The sequence below is a fragment of the Pocillopora damicornis genome, chromosome 13, assembly GCF_964200805.1.
Source record: "Pocillopora damicornis chromosome 13, jaPocDami1.2, whole genome shotgun sequence".
Classification (NCBI taxonomy): Eukaryota; Metazoa; Cnidaria; class Anthozoa; order Scleractinia; family Pocilloporidae; genus Pocillopora; species Pocillopora damicornis.
In genome coordinates, this window is record NC_142682.1 from 16,772,937 (window position 1) to 16,797,216 (window position 24,280).

The 24,280-nt window shown below is 37.6% G+C and overlaps 2 protein-coding genes and 1 long non-coding RNA gene across 3 annotated transcripts; 2 read left to right on the forward strand and 1 right to left on the reverse strand.

The window, feature by feature from the left end:
* The first annotated feature begins 1,397 nt into the window (after positions 1–1,397).
* LOC113681125 (monocarboxylate transporter 10) lies at positions 1,398–6,896 on the forward strand. Its single transcript, XM_089192286.1, has 4 exons — positions 1,398–1,833; positions 3,527–4,101; positions 4,943–5,315; positions 5,927–6,896. The coding sequence occupies exons 1-4, from the start codon at positions 1,671–1,673 to the stop codon at positions 6,112–6,114; spliced, it is 1,299 nt and encodes a 432-aa protein (XP_089048412.1). The 5' UTR covers positions 1,398–1,670; the 3' UTR covers positions 6,115–6,896.
* Positions 6,897–7,679: 783 nt separating this feature from the next.
* Positions 7,680–20,451, forward strand: LOC113681136 (uncharacterized). The gene is made up of 21 exons (XM_027198204.2): positions 7,680–7,973; positions 8,725–8,820; positions 9,424–9,582; positions 10,334–10,440; positions 10,746–10,804; positions 11,263–11,417; positions 11,769–11,831; positions 12,593–12,699; positions 13,115–13,173; positions 13,472–13,608; positions 13,859–14,179; positions 14,688–14,788; positions 15,307–15,365; positions 15,618–15,763; positions 16,384–16,437; positions 16,833–17,048; positions 17,472–17,531; positions 17,983–18,075; positions 18,650–18,898; positions 19,342–19,522; positions 19,811–20,451. The coding sequence occupies exons 2-21, from the start codon at positions 8,760–8,762 to the stop codon at positions 19,860–19,862; spliced, it is 2,439 nt and encodes an 812-aa protein (XP_027054005.2). The 5' UTR covers positions 7,680–7,973; positions 8,725–8,759; the 3' UTR covers positions 19,863–20,451.
* LOC149035733 (uncharacterized) lies at positions 20,295–23,236 on the reverse strand. Its single transcript, XR_016182531.1, has 2 exons — positions 23,122–23,236; positions 20,295–20,563 (listed from the first exon to the last, which is right to left on the reverse strand). It is a non-coding gene; the product is annotated as an uncharacterized LOC149035733 (long non-coding RNA).
* Positions 23,237–24,280: the final 1,044 nt, after the last annotated feature.

Genomic DNA, 24,280 nt, shown 5'->3' on the forward strand with positions numbered 1-24,280 from the left:
GTAGGTAGTCTCCGCTCAGGTTTCCATTTGTGTCATCATTTATGACTGCAGATGAGGTGTCAGTCCTCTGGTTTGCTGACTGGCTAAATGGGCAAATCCATTCAAAGTTATCCATCACCTGCAATGCTTCTTATTGTTTGTGTTTGATGTTTCCACTCTTAAAGCGAATCGACTTTTAGTTTCTCGATTTTTTTCGATTTTCTTTCCTTCTTTATATAACCACTTTGTTCACATTGTGAGTTTTATTTCTCATTTTTGCGAACCTATTGTAATTTTACCTTCAGACCTATCTTAATTCAGATAACTCTTTCAACCGTGATTATCTCGTGACATCAAACTAGAACATACTCGGTCTTCGATCTTAAGAACTGAGATATTTTAATTAGAGATGAAAGCTTTTTTTCATTTTTTTTCCTAGAGTTAATTTTCTTAAGGTAGGATTTGAACTATGAACCGGAAATCCGACCAGGGTATCAATATCTCTATAATTAACTTCTCTACAATAAGTAAATTCCTTAGTTCTCCTGGCAAAGTGTAATTTGCTGCGTTTAATTTGGCAATGTGGAGAGTTAAAATGTAGCAGCTCACAACCCAAATTTTACTTATTTCGCTTGATAGTAAAATGATGGCAGCAAAATTTGTAGACCAGATACAGTAAGTACGCTTTTTGAAGTATGTCTTGAACCTTAAGCAATCGAGTAGCCTGCAGAATTGGGTGCTCGGTGAAAATAACCACGTCTGAGCTGTAACAGCAATCAGCAGAGTTTCTACGTGAGAAACGTTACCTTTTCAGTCCTTTTTAATTTTACAACCCAAGTCTCCTGTGGACTATATATGAACCTTGCGCCTAATCCCAACTCGCGAAAAGTGCTTCGGTAGCATGGTTGTACGGACCAGACCGGATTGGAATTCTCGTAACTTGAGACTCGCGACGATACATGTTTATCAAGAATCTTACCTCACCCTTTTCATCATCATGTCATTTATTTTTACCTCTCAGATCAAAATTTGCTAGCAACGGCACTACTGGATTGAAGTTATTGAAAAGGAGATTATCGCTCAAGAATTTGGACCTTCAGTTGTGGAGAAAGACTCTGTTTTTTCACTCGTTAGCAGGAGTAAAGTATTCCAAGTCAATGCATGCAAAAATTTACTACGAATGAGTCCAAACAAAAACAAAATACAAACAAAATCTTCTGCATAAAACAAAATCTTCTGCATAAAACAAACAAGACGTAAACAGGCCAGAACAAAAACAATTAAAAGCAGCTATTTAAAAAGTCATATGAACTACAGTTCAAGATTTCAGTTAGGACGGAATACGTATATAACTGTTTCCTTGGCTTATTAACCTGCCGCTGCTTGAGTAATGAGTTTAAACTTCTTTTTTCACCGAAATCTCTCAGTTGTCGGGGAGGAACAAAGGCCGTTATCTAGAAAGCGCCTGAAGTAGGGCCAACTTTCTCCCATTTACTATCTGATCTCTTTAGTACGGAAACCGAAAGGTAAAGCACAGAATCTGTTTTAGCTCTGGAGAAAGGTTTCCTTTTTTTTGGGATCATCACGAAGACGACACTTCTAGATTCAACTGACGTAAGCAGAGGTCAGAGGTTATAGGTATAACGTATTCTTTGTTTGTCCAATATTGTGAGAAAGTATCTGACATAGCAATGGTCAATAACATCATGGAGCGGCGTCCTGATAGCTTTTGGTCATGCCTGGTTTGTGCAGCATCCGTGTTATCTATTCTGATCGCAACTGGCGGTCCATACGCCTTTGGATTGCTTCTTCCTCCTTTAATGGATGAATTCAACGCAAACAGACAAGAAACAGGTAAGTGGAACTTAGTTTTACCGGATGTTGATACATATCTACAACGACAGACGCGTTTAAGTCTGAGGGAGATTGAGTTCATAAGGATATGTTCGTATTGGAATCTTCTTAATTATTGATCATAACGTTAGAAAAACTTTAAGGTAAATAACTAAGGTGGGATTTCCAATTTTATCATAGCTGAAATTTTGTTTTCCTTCTCGACGTTTAGGATATATATTTGCAAATTGTCGGATGGGAATGGCAGAAAGTTTGTTGCCGGTCTTTTCTCCTTGTTCCCAGCTGCGACTTTTTTCGTCAAGTGCTTGTTACATTTACTACAGGGTATCCTGCAGTTCTGGGTATCACGATTCGGGGTGGGAGTAATTTTTCGTACAAAATAACTTTTTTCTTCCATTACGAGGAGATTTCGAATCTCAACGACTACGTAATATCAGTTTTTCAGCTACCTTACAATAATACTTCTAAGACACACAAACCTTTTTAAGTTTGCAAAACATGTTTCAATTCGACGCTACTCAAGTCATCCTCAGTTGAAGATAATCGTGTTACAACTTGAATACGTTCTCGAATTGCACTATACTTGTATGAATTCGTGTGCTATGTAAATAAAATATATATTAACGGCATCACAGGAAGGCAACAGAAGGATTTTGAGGTAACCAAGAAAAAACAGCTTGAAAGATGAATAGCTTTGTCCGACACAAGGTGCTAAAATGTTTCGCGTAGAAGATTCCATGCCACAGCAGGGTGTGCGTGAGAACCTTTCATCGGACAAGGTTTCACACGTCCACAAGCACTGGCAATCTAATTCAGTCATCTAAACCTTGTCAAGACTTGTGCTCTGCAGAATCATCTTTCGCGATTTTGGATTCTGCCATCTAAATTTCGAATAAAGATGAAAGAGGCCATGAATATTAAATGAAAGAATTCGACTTAATACCAACACCAGAAACAATTAGATTTATCTCTCTATTTTAACTTAATTTATTTTTTTATCATATTTATCATTAACATTTAACTTTTGTTTTTTTTATTAGTATATATTGTATTGGCTTTTTCTGGGTTACTTCAAAATACCAATATTGCCTTTCTGAGCTTCTGCTATATTTTTTTTCAAATATTTCACGTAATCTAACGTCGTAATTAAAATCGTTTTGTTCAATTAAATTCAAATTGTAACACGCGAGCAACTGCATCTGAAGATGAGATGAGTAAAGTCGAAACATGAGTAGCAAACTTAAAACTATTTTTTATGGGACTGAATATATATAACTATCTGCTCAATATTGACCATTTCACAAGGTTTGGATGTATTTAGGAGTAAACTACACTGCAGTAAAAGTCATCTGCCTGTTTCCAGAGGTTTAAAGTTTTTTCAAAAATTGTTATCTATACAGTTATGGTATCATTTTTCGAATTAAGGTCGACAAATTAAAAAAGTCACCTTGACTTAAACCATTCAACATTTCTCATCACCTTATCCTATGGCGAAACCACAAAAAAAAGTAATAATAATTAAACAAGCCAAGTCACGTACAGACTAAATCGATACTAGCTCGTTCGATATTAGTTTAATTTACCCTAAACATGATCTGAATTTTTATGAAGACGCGTCAGTCACCCTATCCCCACCCCACTCTGCAGCCTGCGTCCTTGTGTAATTTCAAATGTTTTCTACTTTTTTTCCTAGCATGGGTTGGATCCTTAAACACGGCTTGTGGCTACATTCTTAACCCATTCAGCGTCCATGTTACAAACCGTTTCGGCTTCCGGGCTACCGCCATTCTGGGATCTGTGTCGAGCTTAATAGGCGTAGGCCTGGCTTCATTCTCTGCTCAGCTATGGATGATGTACCCAACTTATGGCTTCCTGACGGGGTTTGGAAGCACAACGATCTATAGCACATCGATGCTGGTCGTTTTAAAGTATTTTGTGAAATGGCGTTCTGTGGCGGTCGGACTCGTCGCATCGGCAACATCGGTTTCTGCGTTTGCCATGACACAATTTGTTCAAGCACTACTAAGTGCCTTTGGCTGGCGATGGGCCATGCGAGGAATAGCGGGTCTGTTTTTGATGTGTGGTATGTGTTCAGCTTTATATCTACCCGTCAACAGGGCAAAGGAGAGTGATGAACAAACTCTGGATAGAATTGGAACAGACAAGAAGGAGAATGAACCACATGTACTGAAGAACCACAGATTTTTAGTATTTTGCTCTGCAAATACAATTGTTATGTTTGGATACTACATTCCAGTTATACACATCGTAAGTTGTCTTTTCCCATTTCCACTTCGTAATTTTATCCCTTGAACATAAATCATCTTCTTCTCCTCTTTCTGAGGGTAAGTCTTTTGGGGTCATTTGGGGTGCGAGTGTTCACGGCTTTTAAACTCTGGAATGGATTATCGCTGTAAGCTATGAAAATCTGGAATTTGTTCTTACATCAAGGGTTATCGTTGTGAGCGACAAAAGTCTGTGAATGACCGCTGTACGTATGTGGGGCTCAACGGAGTGATGCCTTCTTTTGGTCATTTTACGGCTAACACTTTTTTCTGTTGTCAACAAATCTTTTTTCAACTATTAACATTTTTTACGACTAACTGTTAAAACTTGTCAATTTTTACGCCTAACGGCAAAAGTTTTAAGCCGTTTTACTTTTAATTGTTAACACCATTGAGACCCTCCTGTATGTGTCGTGTGAAGTGTTACCATATGGTAAATGTTCGCCAAAAAAGAAACGCGAAGACAAGAATCAAGTGGCTAGGACGCGACATTTGAAATAATCTCAGTGACGTGATTAAACCGTTTTCCACGCTCTCAATTCAGTCAGACTAACAAACTTTCTCGCTGAATTTTAAGAGCCGGAAGTCTTGGCGATGTAACGGATTCTGCTTATTAGGTCAATTCTAAAAATTACCGTTACGTCACGCTTGATTTGCAAGATTTCCTTTAAATGATGATCGTGTATCGTTAGAGTTGTCCAGAGAGGAAAAGCGAGAATGGCGACCTGTCAAATAGTGAAGAGTATTGTCAGTAAGAACTTCTAACCAGTTCTTCTAAGCGGAGTAAATGACTTAATATAACTCAACCTCATTAATATTTGCAGATCAAACATTGTAAGCAAGAACTCCAGATTCCTGAACATAAATCCTTCGTACTCTTCACTTACCTCGCTGGAGCGTCTGTTATCAGCCGCCTCGCGTTCTGCAAATTGGGAGACTTTCGATGCGTCAGCCGTTTCTTTCTTTATCAAGTGTCCGTGGTCATATATGGGATATGTGTGTTATTATTACCATTTGTAAAAACGTTTAACTCTTTGGTGATAATATTTGTTGTTTTTGGACTTATGGACGGCGGTGCACTGGGTCAGTTTTCCCTCCTTGTTTTAGGCTGTGTCGGTCAAAGAAAAGTGAATCAAGGCTGGGGTTACGCCATGTTTAGTGTAGGTTTTGGAGTCGGCACTGGACCTCCACTCGCAGGTAAAAATCATTTTACAATAAGTCCTAACGTAATTGATCATGTGATACTATATAAGTTGTTGCATGTGCCATTATGGGCTAAATTGTATGATTGGGAGATAGAAGAGTTCTCGAAGTTTATCGTGGGTATGCAAATACGAGACTCAGTGAGAGATTTGCATTTGGGACCGGTAAAAATTTTTATCATCTTTTTTTCTGGAGGGGTGTGGGGGGAGCGGGAAGCAGGCATATATTTTATTGTAACAATAAAACTTATTAATTATATTTGTATCTCAGGATACATTGATCAACATTTGTGCATAGCGACTCGCCAAATTTCCTTCAACTTGAAGGAAAGCACAACATTTGATTTGGTAACCAAAAGGGAAAGGCCATTCATTCGTTCTCAACCAAACAGGATCAAAACAGAAAACCACGAGCGACGTGATCACTCGTGTTTTCCCGCGCTTTTTTACCCGCGCTTCAGGCAGTTTGCTTGTTTTTACTTCGGGTTCTCATTGGCTCAGGGAGATATTTGCCCTGCTATGATTGGCTGTTATGTTTGCTTTGGTTTTGATTTTATGACACTCAATGTCACTAACATGACGATGTTTACGTCATTTGTGAAACAGGTTTTATGGCGGACGAGAGTGGTTCCTACGCGGTAGCCTTTTATTTATCAGGAGTAGTGCTTATAGCTGGAGCTGCTATCACACTACTGATGAAGTTTGTAAAGCAACAGGACGTAACCGAAGGCCCTGAAGAGGTCAAAGCCCAAGAAATGGGAATTCTGATTGTAGAGAAAGTCACCGTTCTTTAATTGAGTTCGGAGAGTAGAAAATTTCCAGGTCAATTTACGCGGATTGCCCCCTCCTTAAAATGGTTAACTGAAGTCTGAGTTTGGTTTTGTCAAAAATGTAATTTAGATGGATCCTTGAATAAGGCGTGTGGCTACATTCGCAACCCACTTACCAAGGGAAAAAATTAAAGTGTTTGAAAAGCTGCCTCAGAAAGCGTGGTTCGTTTGAAGCTCTCTCAATATTGACAGTTCTTAAATCTAAGAAGGATAGGTAGATCCAATATGTTTAAAAATTTGACAAGAATGCACAACTCTAGTGCGTTTTATTCAATAAAGAGTTTGACTTGTTTACAAGGCCCCGTGAAGGAAGTAGTAACTGAGCCGTATAATTTTTAAGCTTTGAAAAATCATTAATTAGTTTCGCACGGTCCACCGACGATTTTATCAAGAGAGTTCCACCATACTAATTTAAAATTTTGTAAAACATTGAAGCGTTTATTTCCACCTACTCACAACTCAGGCGTATCGGAGGACATCTTAGCTAGAAATTAAAATTGTTATAATCTTAATGCAAGAAAATTGAACTTTAGAGGTGAGTTTTTACGATGGTTGCATTTCTGAGATAAGCGTGAGATTTGACTTCATATATTATAATCCGTTTAATTTAAAAATATAGTCTATTCTTTGGCCGATTGTAGAAGAGTTAATGCATGCAAAGTGATAGCCTTTACCAAAAGCATTCAGATGAATCGTAGACAGAAGATTCGCTCATAGAAAAAGAATAAAATAAAAAATTTTCATGCAACCGAGCAAAAATATCAAGTTTATCCGTTCAAAAAAACCAAAAGAAATTAAAGAAATACAAATTTTGGCTTTTCAATAGGTTGGAAAACAATCAAAAGTACCTATTTACATGTGTCACGATGTAAGCAAACCGGGTTGAAGGAGTTACTGAAACCGGTCTAGAGAAAATATTTTTGACGGCAGTATTGAACTTCAGATAATGCTTTTTATTCGAAGTTCGAATTCTAATATGCTCAGCATATTCAAACGCATAATGCTATTGTTGAATCAAATCAAATATAGCCATCATTCTACAAATGCTCTAACGGGTGATAGATTTTTTCGTTTCTTTTCTCTTTGCAGAAACAAAATATAAATAACGTCCCTCGAGTAAATATCTTATGCTAACAACCACCTTGCCATCGACTGATATCGAGTTTATCACCTCACCACGATGGTCTAAGTCATGTAGTAATCTGCAAAATTCATTCTATCGTAGCCTCTTGTCTCAATTAAATCAAGTTCTTGAGATGTCATCACATCAGTGAATTAGCGCATTTAAGCGTCGATTCAGTTGAGCGGTCCATGATTTACAACCCTACGGCCCTGAAAGCAGGTCTCGAGCAAAAAAACTCCGCCTGGTTTTACATTTTTCAATAGTTGGGATCAATGAATCTGACAGTTATTTTAACGGGTGGAGCACGCTCGCTAATTGATTGAGCTCAACAGGTGTAACATCGTTTCACAACTGGTGGCGAGAATTCGAATCACGTGACCAAAGGTCGAACCGGTACTGTTTTTTTGGACATGAATAAGAGATAAGATTCAGCCATCTAGCTTCTTGGTGTTTTTGTTCTTCTGGGGCCCTTCCCGCTCTTTACACAATTCATTTAGATTAATTGAGAACTTACGCCAAGGAAGAAAAGTTAAAAACTCGGGCGAAAGAGGTGCGATGGAGATCTGATCGCTGCAAGATTGAAGCACGAATTTTAATTTAGAATGCCAAGCCAAGAGCGACCACTTCGGTAAATTCTAGTTGTTGCTTGTCCCTCTCGTTTGTGTATTTTGGCCAAAAATCAGGATTTTATCATAGTTAGGTGAGTACCTCAGGTTTTAGTCAGGCTTAAATTCGACAAAAATTATAGAATAACATAAGTTACTGAAAGTAGAGTTTAAATGTGTTTTGAAATGCGCTTTTCCTTGAAAGCCGCATATATAACAAGGCGTTATTTTGTCAGACGATAGAGTTGGTTTTGACAGGTGAACTTTATTCATATATTGGCCTCTGTAGAATTCTTTGAACAGTCTGAGTTGTTTCTGTTAGATTAACAGCGTCTTTCTGAACGTGATGAATGATCAGAATTAGAGGTAAATGTGGGGCATAGAAGTCAATTTGGTTAGATAGATAAACTTCCGTGATCTAAGGGTTGAAGTTTTCTATCTAACACAGCAGGAGAGAGAGGGTTGAAAAATGTTCTTGCATTTTTTTTTTATGTAAAAGTTAACAAAAGGATTTTTATGTCCTTGTTTAAATCGTAAGATATTTTTTCTCTAAAGCTGGCTTCATAATCGAATGCTACTTTATCGATAAATATGACATTAAGAACCGAAAAGAAACTTTAATATACGAAAAGCAAGATGTCTGCCTTTTTAGTAAACTTATAGAAAATATTGTAACAGACCTTGCAACGCTCGAACAGAGATCTTACAAGACCACAAGTGCTGACGGAGATTTCTGAAATAGATTTCTAAAACTATGGCGTATCTTCTCGTAGACTTACAAACGCTATTTTACTTGATAACTGATGACTAGTAACACAAACGAATCTTTCTCTTGATCTCTACTAGGACCCAAGCGTGACTCACGCATATCTCGAAACCAAATGAGACTTTATGCGTTAGGATTATTTCTCTTACTGACCTGGGTAGCAAAATCGTCAGGAAGTAAGTACGATATCCAACTTTTCCCCGCTATATAATAGAAAGTTTCATTTTGTTTACAAAATATATCTCATTCCATTGATGGTTGCATTCTTATTGTCTTCCTAACAAAGTTTATTTGGGTCCAGTGTAATTTTTAACTGATATTTTTAATCGCTCAGAATTTCAAAAAGCTTTATTTGAAAATTAAAAAAAGACGATCATTAGAAAGAAAAAAAGATTTAGACTAAGCTTGGAAAAACGGCAGAAATATGTCTGTAATGCATAACTAATTTACTCTTACTAATTAATTTACAATACCCCTAAATTTGACCAGTGCGGTCGTTAACAAGTGTGGAAATTTCATTGATCTCTAAATTAAGTGTATATTTTCTTTTAATCTAATAACGAGCGAAGATTTTTTACTTGAACGATGGTGTGCTTTAAAAACAACCATGAAAGATATTTTAAGATCAAGTTTCAGAGTTTACGATTCTTCTGAAAGATTAGACACACTGTTTTTAGCCCTAGCACTGATATACGTGATACATTTCTCCATTCTCGGCACCCAGTGTGGCATTTTAAAAGGAAAAATGAAATAAGTTTAATTTTCTATTTCTTGTTTAGATAAAAGAGCCCATCATAGTTCTCAACCTCACTCTCATGTGCGACGTTCAATTCATGAAGACCATGGTAAAACTAAAGATTCCTCTAAGCGCCTGTACGAAATGTTGGTGAGAAGGAATATACTAACAAGACGAAGGAGGGAACTCATGACAGGTCCACGTAAGTGAAACAATTGAAGCTCAAGTCACGGAACAATTCCTCCAAACGCCTTCCTTACTGAAAAGACTCATTCACGCGTGCACCTTACAAGATGTTTCAAAGCTATTAAGTTTTTTAATACTTTTTTCTTCTTTATGTTGAAAAGTGACGTTTACAGCGTTTGCAAACGGCAAAAATGACATTTACGGATTGTGCAATGAGGAAAAATCCTTTCTACTGAAAATAGACGACAAGTTAATTTACGGCGAATCTCGTGCTTCCTCATTCCAAAAAATGTATTTCATGTTAAGGGCTATGTTATAAGCGTCAAAATGGTCCAAAAGAGGATATTGTTTATCTATCAATGTTGTGATCAAAGGTTACCAAAACTAGACAGTTCAATGCATCCATTCTGAATCAAGTTTGCAGGCTCTCCATCTTCCCCCTGGTCCCAGCCCACGCGCAGTTTGCATCTAGTTCCAAATATATATAAAGAAAATGTTGGATTTACAAAGAGTCAATTATCCTCAAATGCTATTTCGCGTTTCCAGCAAGCGCATTAAAATTTGCATTAAGGGTAACATCATGACTTCATTTTCCTCTTTCACTGAATATTCTACGTCGAAGTTGAAATTAGGTTGTTACCGTAGAAATGAAATAGTGTTTTATCACACATATAAAAATCAAACCAAATTATACGCAATGGAGACTCAAGTCAAGGCACTAACCTTATAATTTGCTCACTTTAAAAAAATATTGAATTTTATTACAGCCACGAAAACTAGGGTGGAAATAAAATTCAAAAAGAAATGGCTTGAGGAAATGTCCGACAGTCAGAGTTCTCAGTATAAGCTGCTGGATGGGAATATTGTTGATGCGGTAAGTACTTCTCCTCTCACAATCCTTTTAGATGAATGTGTTTGGTTGAAAAATGTTTCTTAATTTGATCGTCTGGTTCAATTTTCAAGGTAAGAGTGGTCCTTAGGAGGATTTTCAGTGATTATTGCTGTTATCAAACTGCTATAATTTGATTCTTTCCAGAAATGGAGATCCCCCTTTTTCTCTAAGACGAACCATTCCTTGTACCTCAATCATTTTGTCTTAATTTCTTTCCTTTGTTTTCATTTACCTCATTTTATCGATTTATTACTTTTTCCTTATGATTTTTTAATAAATTTCTATAGATAACAACAGAACTTATTGGGGACACAAACTACCTCAGTTCAGCAGTGATGACGTTAAAGTGAGTAATATGAACAATCATATTTGAGAATTAATTAATTGCATGGCCAAATTTCGCCATTATTTTTTGATAATAATGATTCCAAGCGACTTTTTGCCTGCTAGCCAATTATGCCCTCCAAATCACATCACGTCATCTCGTTACGTTGGTGTTCAGTTTTCTTTGCTACCCTAATGGATAGAAATTCTATTTATTCGAGCCAACTTCATAAATATATAGAAAGTTTTTGAGATCGCCCTCAAAATCTTAGGGCGTCTTCGAAAATCTTCGGTCGTCTTCGAAAATCTTCGGGCGTCTTCGGAAACCTTCGAGCGTCTTTGAACTGTGGAGTATTGGTGTCTCGCTGTCCGCACACAAAACAAGGGAATGGCTTTGCATAAGATTCCACAATAAAGCGTACAAGGAAACTTAAAATTACCCATGCTGAGTTATTTTGGCTTTTTTTTCTTCTTCTGTAGAAGCTCCAATGAGCCTAAGTCAAACGTTTTAGCAGACATCGAGCTGCAGTTTGTATCGGACGAGCTTGATCCGGTCAAACATCTCCGTGCTATTGTGTCAGATGGACACATCTCTGGCATGATGGTCTACCCAGATTACTTTGTTGTCCTTGGAGGTAATGTCTTGTGCGATACATACAGGAATTGTTGGTGTTGCTGTGCTGTCCTAGTAATACGTATATATATTTAGTTAGTGTTGTGTTGTTATGGCCGTTGATGTTGTTTTCCAATGAGCTACTCTTAGCCGTTTGATGTGTGTGGCTAATAATGCTTGAAAATTCTGCAATATCTCCAATATAATCCAAATTTTTATTCTTCCTTTGTTCAGTTTCCAGCTTCTTAAGACTCCCTGCTTGTTTCATTTATGTATTCTCAGAGACTAAATATTTGAATACTATATGTTCTCAGAGTTGCAAATGAAATGAAAAGTTACCTTTTCATATAATTATTAATCACGAAAATTTTAGGCAACAACAACCCAAGTGCTGCTGATCAACAGAACAGCAATGTAGCACCCACTCCTACTCTAAGTAAGTACATATGGCCAAGAAGTCACGCTGTCATATTGGTGAACCAAATCTAATTTACCAGATTTCCCCTCACCCCTTCCCCCTCATAAGTCTCTGTAGTATTCTATTGATCCCTTCATAAATCCTTTATAGTTCCCCAATATATTCTGTAAGCAACAACTGATCTCCCGCCTGTTCCCCCTGGAAACCATGTTATCATCCAAAAATCCTCCTCCACCCCCTTGCCCTTCGACGATGAATAATGATTCGTGATTGGTCCCTAACCAAAGGGGAGACTGGGGGGGGGGGGGGGAGGTTCTGAACACCGCAATACCACAAAAAAATTCGGCTAATACCGCAATATCGCAACAGAAAGTCGCCAAATACCGTAAAACTTCAATCACGAGTTGAAGCTCGATGTCATGCCGAAACCATTACTCTGGTACGCCTAGAGTAAATAACAAGGAAATAACAACTAAGAGTTGCCCATTTGAACCTGTACCCGAAACAATTGGAAACTGGAAAAGGCTCCGAAAACGGTGAAGGACTTGGAGAGTACTAGTAATAACGCCGAAAATGCTTTAAAAACCGCATACCGCAGTTCGAGATAAAAATTGCCGAAATACCGAAAGAAAAACAGTCCAGTACTGCAGTACAGCACATATCGATGTCCACCCCACTCCCCCCGACCTGCCTTTATCCAGTAACTATTATTAATATTCAACTGATAAATTACTACTTCATAAAACTGATTATTCATTTCATCTTTGTCTTCGTTCTAGTTCAAGATTTCCCTTTCGATGTGAAATTGCAGTTATCTTGGCATCCCTTCCTTAGCGATACAAACAATCCTAAAACGAAAACTTTGAGTTCTTCCATTGAGAACACTGTAAGTATAATTTACTGATACTACACGATACACTGCAGGTACTCTGAAGTCAACCCAATCTTTTAAACTTCTCTCCGATTTTAGACTATCAAAATTCCCATCTTAACCCTACGTCTTTCGCAACGAAAATGTGAAAAACTCTAATTGAATGGAAGGCTAAGCAGCTACTGTTTGAGCAGTTGGTATTCCTGGTTGCACTTGAGTTATGCTGAACAGTTAGCAGTTCTTGAGGCATTTTAAAAGAACTGCTCAGTTCCCTTTGGTCTAACGAATAACAGTCTCACACCCCTCAAAATGTGTTCTTTAATTTTAATTTACAATGTAAAAGGAAACAATTTGTATCGTAAACTTTTGAGACCCTTCAAAATAAATTTTTGCAATTCTTTTTTTAATCATCTATTTGTCTTTTTTTAAGCTCAAAAAGTTATTCGCAGGTGATCCATCGTTCATTGATGCTAAAGTAATCGGATACAAGTAAGTTCAATATATCTTTCTCTTTGTTTTTGATCAAAGTTAAATAGGTTTCGTCTGATACTAGTAGTCTTTATGGATTTCTGTCATTCTCCAATTTGACCCAGCATTCCATTTGTGTGCAATTCTTCGTTGCAAAGTTGCGACTAAAAAGAAGATCATAAATGCAAGGGGCCTGGCTCGAGGCAGTGATAAAAGCCGCCTACTAGCAGAACTGACAGTCTGCTATTCATTCAATATTTAATCATCCAAGATCGCACTAAATATCAATTTAAAGTATTCCCAATTACTCATTTTACAGTGAAGATCCTGATGGAAATCCCCATGCAAGAATTGCTCTTCGATTTAAACCTAATACAACAGATCCCGAGGAAATACTAAAGAAATTGGTAACAACTGGTCACCTCGGAGAAGTTCCGATCTTCAATGACTATCTGAGTAAGTGCATCCCACAAGTTTTGATTGGTTATCCCGCAATAGCAATCGGTTGTGAATCTGTTCTTTTTAAGGAAAAGTAAAACTGATAAAAGTTATGCGATTCGCGCATGTTGGGTTAGAAAACACTTAACTGAATTCAAGCTTACACGCTTCTTCACCTGGTTTCAATCTCATTTTCGTTGAATAATAGTCCATTAGTTGCAGTCTCGTTTAAATCACTGATCCAGACATTCTTTTTTTCTTTTATCAGATGGTCAGATGAATCCAACGCAGAACCCTCCCGTCTCGCAACATAACGCAGTGCCCCAGTTGAACGCTACATCATCGCCTCAGGCCGCTCCTGCACCAGTTCCTGCCCCCGCTCCGGTACAAGCAGTACCATCACCAGTGGCTCCTTCTCCAGCAATCCCAGTGGCGAATAACACAGTGGAAGTAAATCCTCCCGCTTCAGTGGTACCCCAGGCCCAACCCACCGCTGCTCCAGCAACTTCAGCTGCTCCCCAACCTACACTACCTCAAGACCAGCCTGTGCCCACCAATTCACAAATTCCGTATGCACAGCCTGGCGAGTGTAAGTATCAGAGAGATTTCTTTCTTCCCTTTTTTTGCATTTTCTCATTTTGTAAAGGACAACAGTTCACCGAAGACTCGAATGAAAGATTGGAAATATTTTGATGGCTTTTCAGCCTAATGCATGAATAATCAGCTTCCAAACTACTTTAGAATTTAACTATCGACATGTACCATAACCAGCGACAATGTTCGGTCTCAAATCAATTCATAATTTTTTAACACTCCTCTTCGAAAATTTGAACGACTTTTGATTGCAATCATCATAGCGGTGGAGTGTATGTTGCAGTCTACAGCGTATTTATTGATCCGTAAACATCAACGTTTAACCCTTGAAATCCCAGTAATGATTAACACGTAACTTCTCCCTATAATGTCCATACAGCCAGAGGGGAGAACTAGCAATCAGATCTAGAGTGTTAGATGGTTTGTCAAACCAAACATTACAGTTCAACGGAGAAAAGATATGGCTAAAAAAAATTATTAATCTTATTGCATTTTGATTCCAGCTTTGAATGGAACAATAAAGTTGAATGAGTCGTGGTACGATTACATGGGAAATACGCAGAGTTCAACTTTCAAGATATTAGCAGAAGATATTGAGCAAGCGGTGAGCATATTCCTCAATTGTTAAAGTTATTTTGGAAAATGTCTATCTGTCGTCAAATGCAGGATCGACTGCGTCATCGGTTGAAGGACTGTGGTGCTTTTTAAATTGTTCAACTGAAACTCACTCACTAACTTACAGACTCATGCAACGAAAAGGGGGGGGGGTACGTTTTTAAAGAAGCTGTGATGTTGGAAACGGCTCACGCTCGATCTGACGAAGGGCTAACGTTCGAAATGTCGGCTTTAGAAGCTCTTTACAGTGGCCTACTTGCATTATTAACTCAACTGATAGAGCCAAATTATCTTCTGATTCAATGACCGACTCACTGACTGAGTGAGGGCGGCATTGTGAATAACTGATTGAGTGTCTCCGTGACTGGATAGCTGGTTGAATATCTGACTGAATGACAGATTAACTGACTCACTCACTCGCTCACTTCATTGCACTGCACGTATTAGTTCTAAAAATAAGGAAACAGCACCTAGTAATCGTTTTTTTTAACCTTACACATTGCACAGATAAGAAACGCGTACGAACCTTACAGGTATACAGTAACATCCAAAGTTACAGGACTAAGGTAAGCATTCCATTTACATTTTTAAATTTTATTTTATGAAACTCTTAAAGCTGTTAAGTTATTTTAACGCATTCAACAGGACCAGGTAAACTTCTCGTAGGGAAAATGATTAAATCATCTGATTATTTCTGCTCAAGATATGCGTGTTCTTAATAGGTAAAGGACTAAAGAAACTTGAAAGAATTTCATTCCCTCCCTTCCTTCTACAATCATTTATTCATTTATCTATTAACTCAATTTGTTCACTTGCAGCAAGACAAATGATAATGAAGTACTAGCTTCATTTACGATTACCTTCCCCCCCGGAGAGACCCCGACTCTGATACCTTTACAGCAGATCGTGCAGGGGGGTCTTCTTGGTGGTATCCCCGTGTTTCGTGATTCTGTCCTGGAAGCAGGTTTGTAGTTTTTAAAAAATTCGCATGGGGTTGTATTTTAAATCTTTCAGTAAGCTCTTGAAAGAATAAAGAAAACAAAAATGCATTGATAACAAATAACTATCAAAAGGGAAATATATTTACCGATTAAGTTATGTAAAACAGTCCTGAGTGAACATTAAACGGTAATAATCTCGGATTCAATTTTTTCAGCTATGTCAGTTAGTCGTTTGAACGCTGAGTTAAAGTCAAACGGCACTTAAAACTGCGAGCATTGCCCTTTTATCAAGGAGGTCTGTTGTGCATGGGAACAAAAAAGTTAAATTATCATACACCGACAATTAAAACAAATCAAGACGGTTTTGACCCTTCAACTCCAAGATTATTATTTGATCCAATAACAAATTCTCCAAACTAGCATAGTAAGGCTTGTATCGCAGACAGCAAGGAAAATTATTAATGAGATCTTGGGAGTGAAATGGTTAGTCCTGTTTTGTTCCAGTTGGATTGATTTCTGGTTACCAACCTGAGTCGCCAAGCAAGCCTGCTTTTTTTAAAAAAAAAAAAGATTTCTCTTTCATCTTGAAAATTACTGATGCAATACTTGTGTGCATGATTAACGATTGGTCTATCAATTCCAGGCATGGGCACAACACCTTCTCCAATTGCATACGCTCCAACAAGTCCTTCATCAGGTATGTGTTTTCAAAATTTGAGATACGTACACGAAACTCTTGGCATAAAGATCGCTGTATCTGTTTTTAATCCCTCGTTAACCAGATGGTTGAAGTCTAAGATCGTGACTCCATGAACGAACCTTTATCAATGAACAGAACTTCTTTTAGAGCTTGTATTTTCGTGATATCAATGGGAAATTTCCGACAGAGATCAAAGTAGTCGCAAACGCAAAAATTCAAACTTTCTCTGGTAACATCTCTCCCATCCTTTCCATTGTCATCGATTCCTAATAGTTCTGCCAAATATACGTTACTTTTTTCGTCGGGGTCCTACAAGAGCAGATTTTGAAAACCAATTACTATACATGCACTGTAACTTGACACGTTCTCTCTTTAAACTTGATATTCTCCAGCATGGTCGAACAACTCCTTGTCACAAAACTATGCCGCTCCAGCTAATAATATGACGTCGGCTCCTGCAGCTTATCCCAATGCCTCTCAAACATTCAATGCCACAGCAGTAGCACCAGCTATTGAACCTGCCCCAGTTCCTACTGCAGCTGTGTATGCTCCGACACAGTCGGTGTACAATGCCACGGCAGCCCCTGTCCAAGTGCCGACTGGTTCCGGTAGGGGTTTTTTTCCTCCTTGTGATGATGTCTTTCCATCTTTTTCGCTTTTTTTCCAGTTTAGTTTTATTACTTTGTTGAGTTATTTGTGTTTTTGTTGTTTGTTTTGCCTTGGTTGTTTGTTTGTTTGTTTTGTGTGGTTAATTTTTCAATGAGTAAATCGAGCATGTCAGGATGTCATTATTTTTTCTGGAATTTCCTTGCTGTACGAATAGCTTGGTTCCAATCGTTCTCGGAAACCAGGAGAAAACAAATTACAAATTAAAAAAAAAACAAAATTATCATTCGTAAAACCAAACACGATTGGAGTAAAAAAGTCAATATGTTCCCGCAAAATCATCAAATGGGAATGAGAGATCGTCTTTGTGATGTATCCGCATAATAAGAAGAAGGTGTTTTTTTGTTTGTTTCCTTTTTATTCAGTCACCTACGAGCAGAACACTTCGGTGTCTAACACTTCCAATGTGGCATCTGATCAGTATGGTAAGCTCTTTGATATCCAATTATTAACCCTGGTTTACCCTCTCTGTAGAGGGAAGACAAATATTATGAACCAGAGGGGCATTTGCAAATTTTTCTCCATCTAGTCATCTTAGATCAAATTATGAACAATAAGTGAAATGTCAAATCCGATTTTTAAAGAACATAATGTATGTATACCCTTAGAGCATATGTATTAAAAAGTTACGCTTTTGTCGATCATGTGGTTTTCCTACGCGCCTTTGCAATAACACTTCTTTTGAATGTCGCATACCACATGCAGAACCTGCTGAAATCAAAAAGGCTTTATGCCAACCAAACTGCAGGAAGAGAGGATAGTTTATGGACAGCCCATCTCAGTCCCTTGAACTACGAGTGGTGGATTAAATTTTCCAGTTTGATCCGAGGGTTGAAGGAAGCTTCGTTAATCTTTTACCGCCTCTTTCTAATTTAGGGCAAACATCCAACGTTCAAACACAGACTTCAGGCTTGGGTAAACTTTCCACGCCACCTGGTTATACTGGAGGTCTTATACCACTACCGGCAGGTAAAATGTTGAAAGGCTATAACATCTATTTTTTCAATGTAGGCTCGAAAGCGAACAACGGGTAGCTTCTTCATTCGTGTGTTTTATTTCAAACTTTAGTCAAATTCAAAGCTCGAGTACGTCCCGTTTAATCGAAGATAAAGTTGTAAAAGTATTGTAAATTTTCCATTAAATTGCTCTTTATTCGTTCTAGATTTGAAGATACTCAGCTATCACTTCTTCTCCTGATACTCTTGTTGTCACTTAAACCAAAATCACGATCAATTTTACTTTCTCTGTCCTTTGAAACTTCTGTTAACTACCCATAATTTGTTAATAAAGTAACAAAGGTGGTCTTCTCGCCACGAATACAAACTCTTGACTCTACATGTGTCTCTCTACCCCTCCCCTTCTAAGTAACACAAACCCTTGACGTTACATGTTTCTCTCCACCCTTCCCCCTCTAAGTAATGGTCAATAATGTAATATATATAAACACTTAGTTAAATCTATAATTATGTTTCAAGCAGTAGGCCTTCTTATCTGAAATTATTTTTCATTGCCAATTTTTTTCTTTTGACAATCCACATCTCAGGAATTCCCAAGTCATGCGCAGAAATCCGCGCATCTGGAATCGGGTCACAGGACGGGGAGTATGTTATTCAAGCACGGCCAGACTGTCACTTGAACATTATTTGTCAGAACATGGACGAACCAAACCCTATAGAGTTCCTAGGTGGTCCGGAACAAAGATACTGGCTTTACTGGCATTATGCAATCCTTATAAGGTTGTCAGCTTATGACAAAGAACACGTGGACAAGAGAGCTTGCCTTGAAAACACCGGTACGTTCAAAGGGAGAAAAGACAGGAAATCTAAATTTCACTTTTACTAAAAAATTTTGATCCAGGAAAGAATTAATTATTGTTAACATTCTTCTCTTGCGGCTGATTCTCAGGCCCGTTTATAAAACTTCTCCTTGGAATGCGCTGTAGTTTTTGTTCATATGGTTGTTGCTGTTATCATTGTTGTTGCCGTGGGTGACTTTTTCACCCCTGTAATGGCTGTTGTTGTGATAGATTCAGTTATGCCCAGCTTCTACGTTTCATTTGGTGTTCATTATGATACAAATGCTAATTAAGGTGTGGCAGATATTTCAGTGGAATGGCGACCATAATTGCATTCCAGTATCTATCCATGCCGTGGTTACCTAGTAACTACACCTTTTAAAATTTACCAGTAGCGAGTCCAAACACTAAAAGATGCAATAATTTATTTTTTCTATTAGCGGATGGCCGCACATTTATTCACAAGGTGATGGACGCTGGTGCAAGACAAGGAAATCCCCTTGTTCACTGGAAAACCAACATTAAGCACATGATAAATAACTTCATCGGAAAAATGAAGAAAAAGAGAGAACTGAGAGAAGATATCACTCTGAGCACAAAAGCTATGAAGATTTATAAAAGGTCAGGAATATAAATTAGAGTTGTTTATGAACTAAAGAATGGCTAAAATTTTCTTTCAACAACATGACTCAATGTTCAACTCAGAAAAAAAAAAGATTCATCTTTAAATTTAAAGTAAAGGTAAAAGGGTTGTATGGCTACACTTGACAATTATCATTCCCTGATACAAAAAGCAAGGCACCATAAGCTCAACCTACTATATTAGAAAATGACCATTATGACACCTTATTCTGCGGTGGTTTGTTCATTCACGAGGATAAAATAGTGATCTTCCCTTTTTATTTTTAGATTTGCATCGCAAATGGAAAAAATGGAAAGAGGAAGGAATATGGATATGTAGATTTTATTTTAAAAAAAATGTTAATTTTCGCTCAGCCTTCCCGCAGTCCGTCTAAGAGTAAATTAGACTTGAATTTGCTTTAACCTCATATGTTTCTTTAAACATACCTCATCAATCTTGTACACTTTGCACTTAGAAGTCAATTTGTAGAACTTTTTATTATGTTTTTCACCTCGTGAAATTGAATTTGGATTTGCTGTTTACAACGTATCTGCTGTTGGAATGTTCTTACGGCAATGATTAAGTTCTAATCAAATTTATTTAATAACAAAATTTTGAATGAATTTTACCCCTTCTTAAAATCTAATTCCAGCTTTAAAATAGTCCGAGGAATGGCCTTTGCCACTCTGAGGAAACTTAGTGAAGTTTTATCTACAAAATCTCACCTGTTCCGAAAATACAAGAACGTCGATCAATTCTAGATGAAAAATATCAAAACAATTAACTCACAAAGTTTCTTTTAATTGCCTACTTAATTGAAATCTACTTAGTTGATTGTTCCTAATGACTTCTTCAAAAAAAAAATTAAAGTAGATAAATGTTGCTAAGAGCTAAGACAAAGACAATTAAAAGATTATTTTGTCTAGAATATAGTCATCCCTTTTTTTGGGGGGGGGGGCGGGGGGTTACTCCATCGATGATGTAAATCCACTGGTGGGAATTCAGCAGCCCGCTTGGTTCCACAGCTTACTCCCGTTTCCCTATCATGAATAAGATAACAGTATTACTAATCATCCATTACAAACGGTTCACTGCAGGGCACAAACCTTCCAGTTAATAGTATGAATTTATCGATTGAGTGGGAGAGCGGTTCAGGATAAGATTTGGCCCGCGGTCATCATCGGACGCACAGTCCGAGTGCAGCGAGCTCTGTCTAGCCCCCTCACTAAACCAATGAGCGTTTTGCGTATAATGAGACCGCTGCTGTTTCTCTCATCTCGCGGGCTGTGCGCGAGCCGTAGGGTTCTTCCCGGCCTCGCAGCGACACAGCCTACGGCCCTTATAAGGGAATCTTTTCAAATGTTTCAAAACACGTACGGGGCCGTAAGCCTGATCAATAATAACTATCTTTACCCATTCCTTTCTTGGGTAGGGACAAACACTTGAAAGAACTGCATCAGGTTTTGTCCTTATCAGTAACATAATTCAGAGATCAACAATGGGGTCCAATGTAACTCAATGTCAGGCAAGTCCCCATACTTAAGCCTAAATTTGTCAAAAGATTATGAATCATTGCTCTGTAAAAGCATTATTGTTACTATGTTTCGAGTTTCAGTCTTTTTCATACTTCGAGCTCCACCAAAATCTAAGATAAATCAGCGGTTACTGTACTCTTAACGTGGAGAGGGTTTTTCCCTTCCCCCGTCTTCAACCAAAAATCTTCCTCGTCCCGCTTATTCAAAATGATATTCCAGTTCGTGTGCGTGTCGCAGAGAAGGCCCTGCTGGGAATGAGAACACTCAACATAGCTGGAAACTAAAATTCAGCTATTTTGGGTGTTCTTGCTCCAAACAGGAGTCATGAGCACTAACGAAACATACCAGAAGTCTTATCAATAATTTTTAAACAAGGAATCAATACTTGTTGTTCCAAAGGCTTAATCGAGCTTTGACAAAATGACACTTGCCGGCCGGCACATTTAGTATACAGAATTGAAAGAAAGTAGTAACACCAGAGACAGTATCAGTCTAAGAGTTTAAACCCCCACATGGGTGTTGTTGCTAAGGAAACTCTTCGCAGGTTATTTTTAGATCACTGCCACTTTTGAAAATTCTCTAAGGATCTATAGCTGACTCATCCCGTTTTTGTTTTTTTTTTTTGGTTCTTTTCACATTTGTCTTCTCCCTCGATAACGCAAAGTTCAAGCAGAGATAAATATGTCATTCTTCCACGTGATTTCCCGCCAGAACCCTTAGTCTAAATATACCTCAGAACTGAGACCACGAGACGGATAACATTTGGAATAAAGGTTATTTGCAGGCTCTTAGGTCTGCACTCTCTTGTTCTAAGTCAATTTTTAGTTATGTTCATTTTGCCTTTCATGCGTATTCGTGCTTTACCAAAAAGCGGAAATGTTTTTTTCTTTTCCTGGGTTAAGACCGGTTATGGAATCACAATAAAACTTTCCGTCCCTCCTCCCCTCCCCCTCCCCTCAAGGGCTGAAATATTCTAATGATCCCCTCACTGACCGTCAATTTCCTATAGTCCCCCCTCTATATTCTGTTAGTGATGACTGATCCCCCCCTTCCCCGCCCGAAAACCATTTGTTCCCCCCCCCCCAAATCTTTCCCTTCTTAGGCGATAAATAATGGACCTTTTGGGACATAAATAAATGTTAAGAAATGTAAAAAAGTTTAGCCTGCGGCATGAAATAAATTTATTCGTTGGGAACTGTCAATATCTAATTCAATGCTCTACAGTCAAAGTATTAAGTTTCCAAAACATGACATGGGCATTTTATCTTTTAATTTTTAGATTTAAAGTAATTTGAAGACCAAGTCAATTGACGAAAATGGTGACGTTCTCTCTACTCTGACTGAAACTTTGAAGTCTTCAGGCCTTGGGGACTTTGGTTTTTTTTTTTGGTTTTTTTTGTTTTATCTTTTTATTTGTCTTTTGGCGTGTGCTGTTTTAAATGTTGATATTGATATAAAAAAAAAATTCAAGCCGCACAAGACATCTCTGATGAACTCAAGTCAATACGGATCATATTGTTTAACTAAGAAAAACGAAATGTAAACTGAACATTACTGGCTAAAACGTGTTGAATAAAACACGCTTCACTTATTGAATTATTATTTAAAATAAAAATGGAAATTTACCGATATTTTCAAAGACTGATCATGTTTTATGGCTATGATTCCATTAAATGCCGAACTGAAATGGCCGGGTTTTTTCAAAACCATACACAAAGAGACGATCAAAGAAGCCACCTGCATTTAATTCAAAAAGGAAACATTTCTCCTTTTTTTTTAGGAACATCATCATATAGCGTAAGCTTTTTTAAAGCTAGTTCAGTGGTATCCAGTCCCCTGTACGTGGCGAATCTCAGACGCTCCCTTTTAATGTTTTCTAGCGAACAGAAAAATCTATTAAAACATCTTAAATATATTTAGTTTTTATTGAATCGGCAGTTGTTACCGCCCCACGAAACGTCGCAGACAAAAAAAAACCCTAAGAAAAATATTTTTTTTTTTTGCGATAAAAGTGCCTTAACATGTATGAAATAACACCAATGTTACCATGGATAAATACTAACCTTGAAGTTGGCTGCTAGATGAGCTAGACCAATTCTTAGTCCTGATCCTCAACATCACATACACCTTAGAAATTGGTCTGTTCGTTGTTCAGCGAGTAAGTCTATTTACGGAACTCGCTTTGTGCTTTCAACGAAGAAATTCGGCCAATTAAAAATAAGTAAACACCACTCAAATACTTAAAGCTGCATTCACTCTAGTCGGCTTGTATATCAATGGATTAAACCTTGATAATTAAACGACAATTAATCAGGAATCCGGAAAGAGAGCACTGAAGCGTTCACCTTAATAACACGCCGTTTTAAAAGATTCCCGTGCTATCAAGAGCGTTCGAAAGAGGCTTGTCCTTAAAAATCTTTCCTTTCGACCGCACGGATTACACTGGAGTGAAAGAGCTTAACAGGAGAGAGTGTTTTAATGGAGTGTTTTTGAAAATCAAATGGACCTTTTATTCCTGTGTATACAAGAGTAGTGCTTTACGCTTTTAGCACTTTCAAGTTGGTAAACAATGGAGTGATGTCCATTTAACATTATACGCTTTTTAAGCTTTTACAATACATTTTCAAGTTAGTACCCTTCCTTTTGCCATTAGAGTTTTCTTGTGCTTAATGCATCTCTTAGCGAAGATGTGAGCTGCTTTTAGTTTTAAGGATAAAGCTTTTAAACTGAAAGTTCGCCTCTTTAGCTGGATGTTTCTGTCGGAAAAGGAATAATGCATTTACAAAAAAATATGTTGAAAGGGAAGAATTAAAAAAAAAAATTATTAAGTAAAATAATCAACGAAATTTGAGCAAAAAACCTAAAAGAATCGTATCAGAAACGCGTTTATTTGAGTGAAGATCAATATCTTTTCAATGCTTTATTTCCACTCAACTTACTATTTCCTCTTTTGCTGTGACCCTGAGCGCTTGATGTTCAGATGAAGTAAGAAATAACCCCTTTTTTATCGTAAATTTTCAAGACTACTCTCAAAACATTTTTTCACCAAACATGTCACTAGTGTTAAGGTTGCACCTTCCACTGCCAAGGCAAGACATTGGAAAAATTGAATAAAGCTAATGATAATCTCAGGAAAGGAAATAATGCGAGCAGTAAGATATTGAGACAGAAAAACATTTGTCAGTGATATTTTTTTCTTCTCCTTCCTCTTGTTTTCAAGGC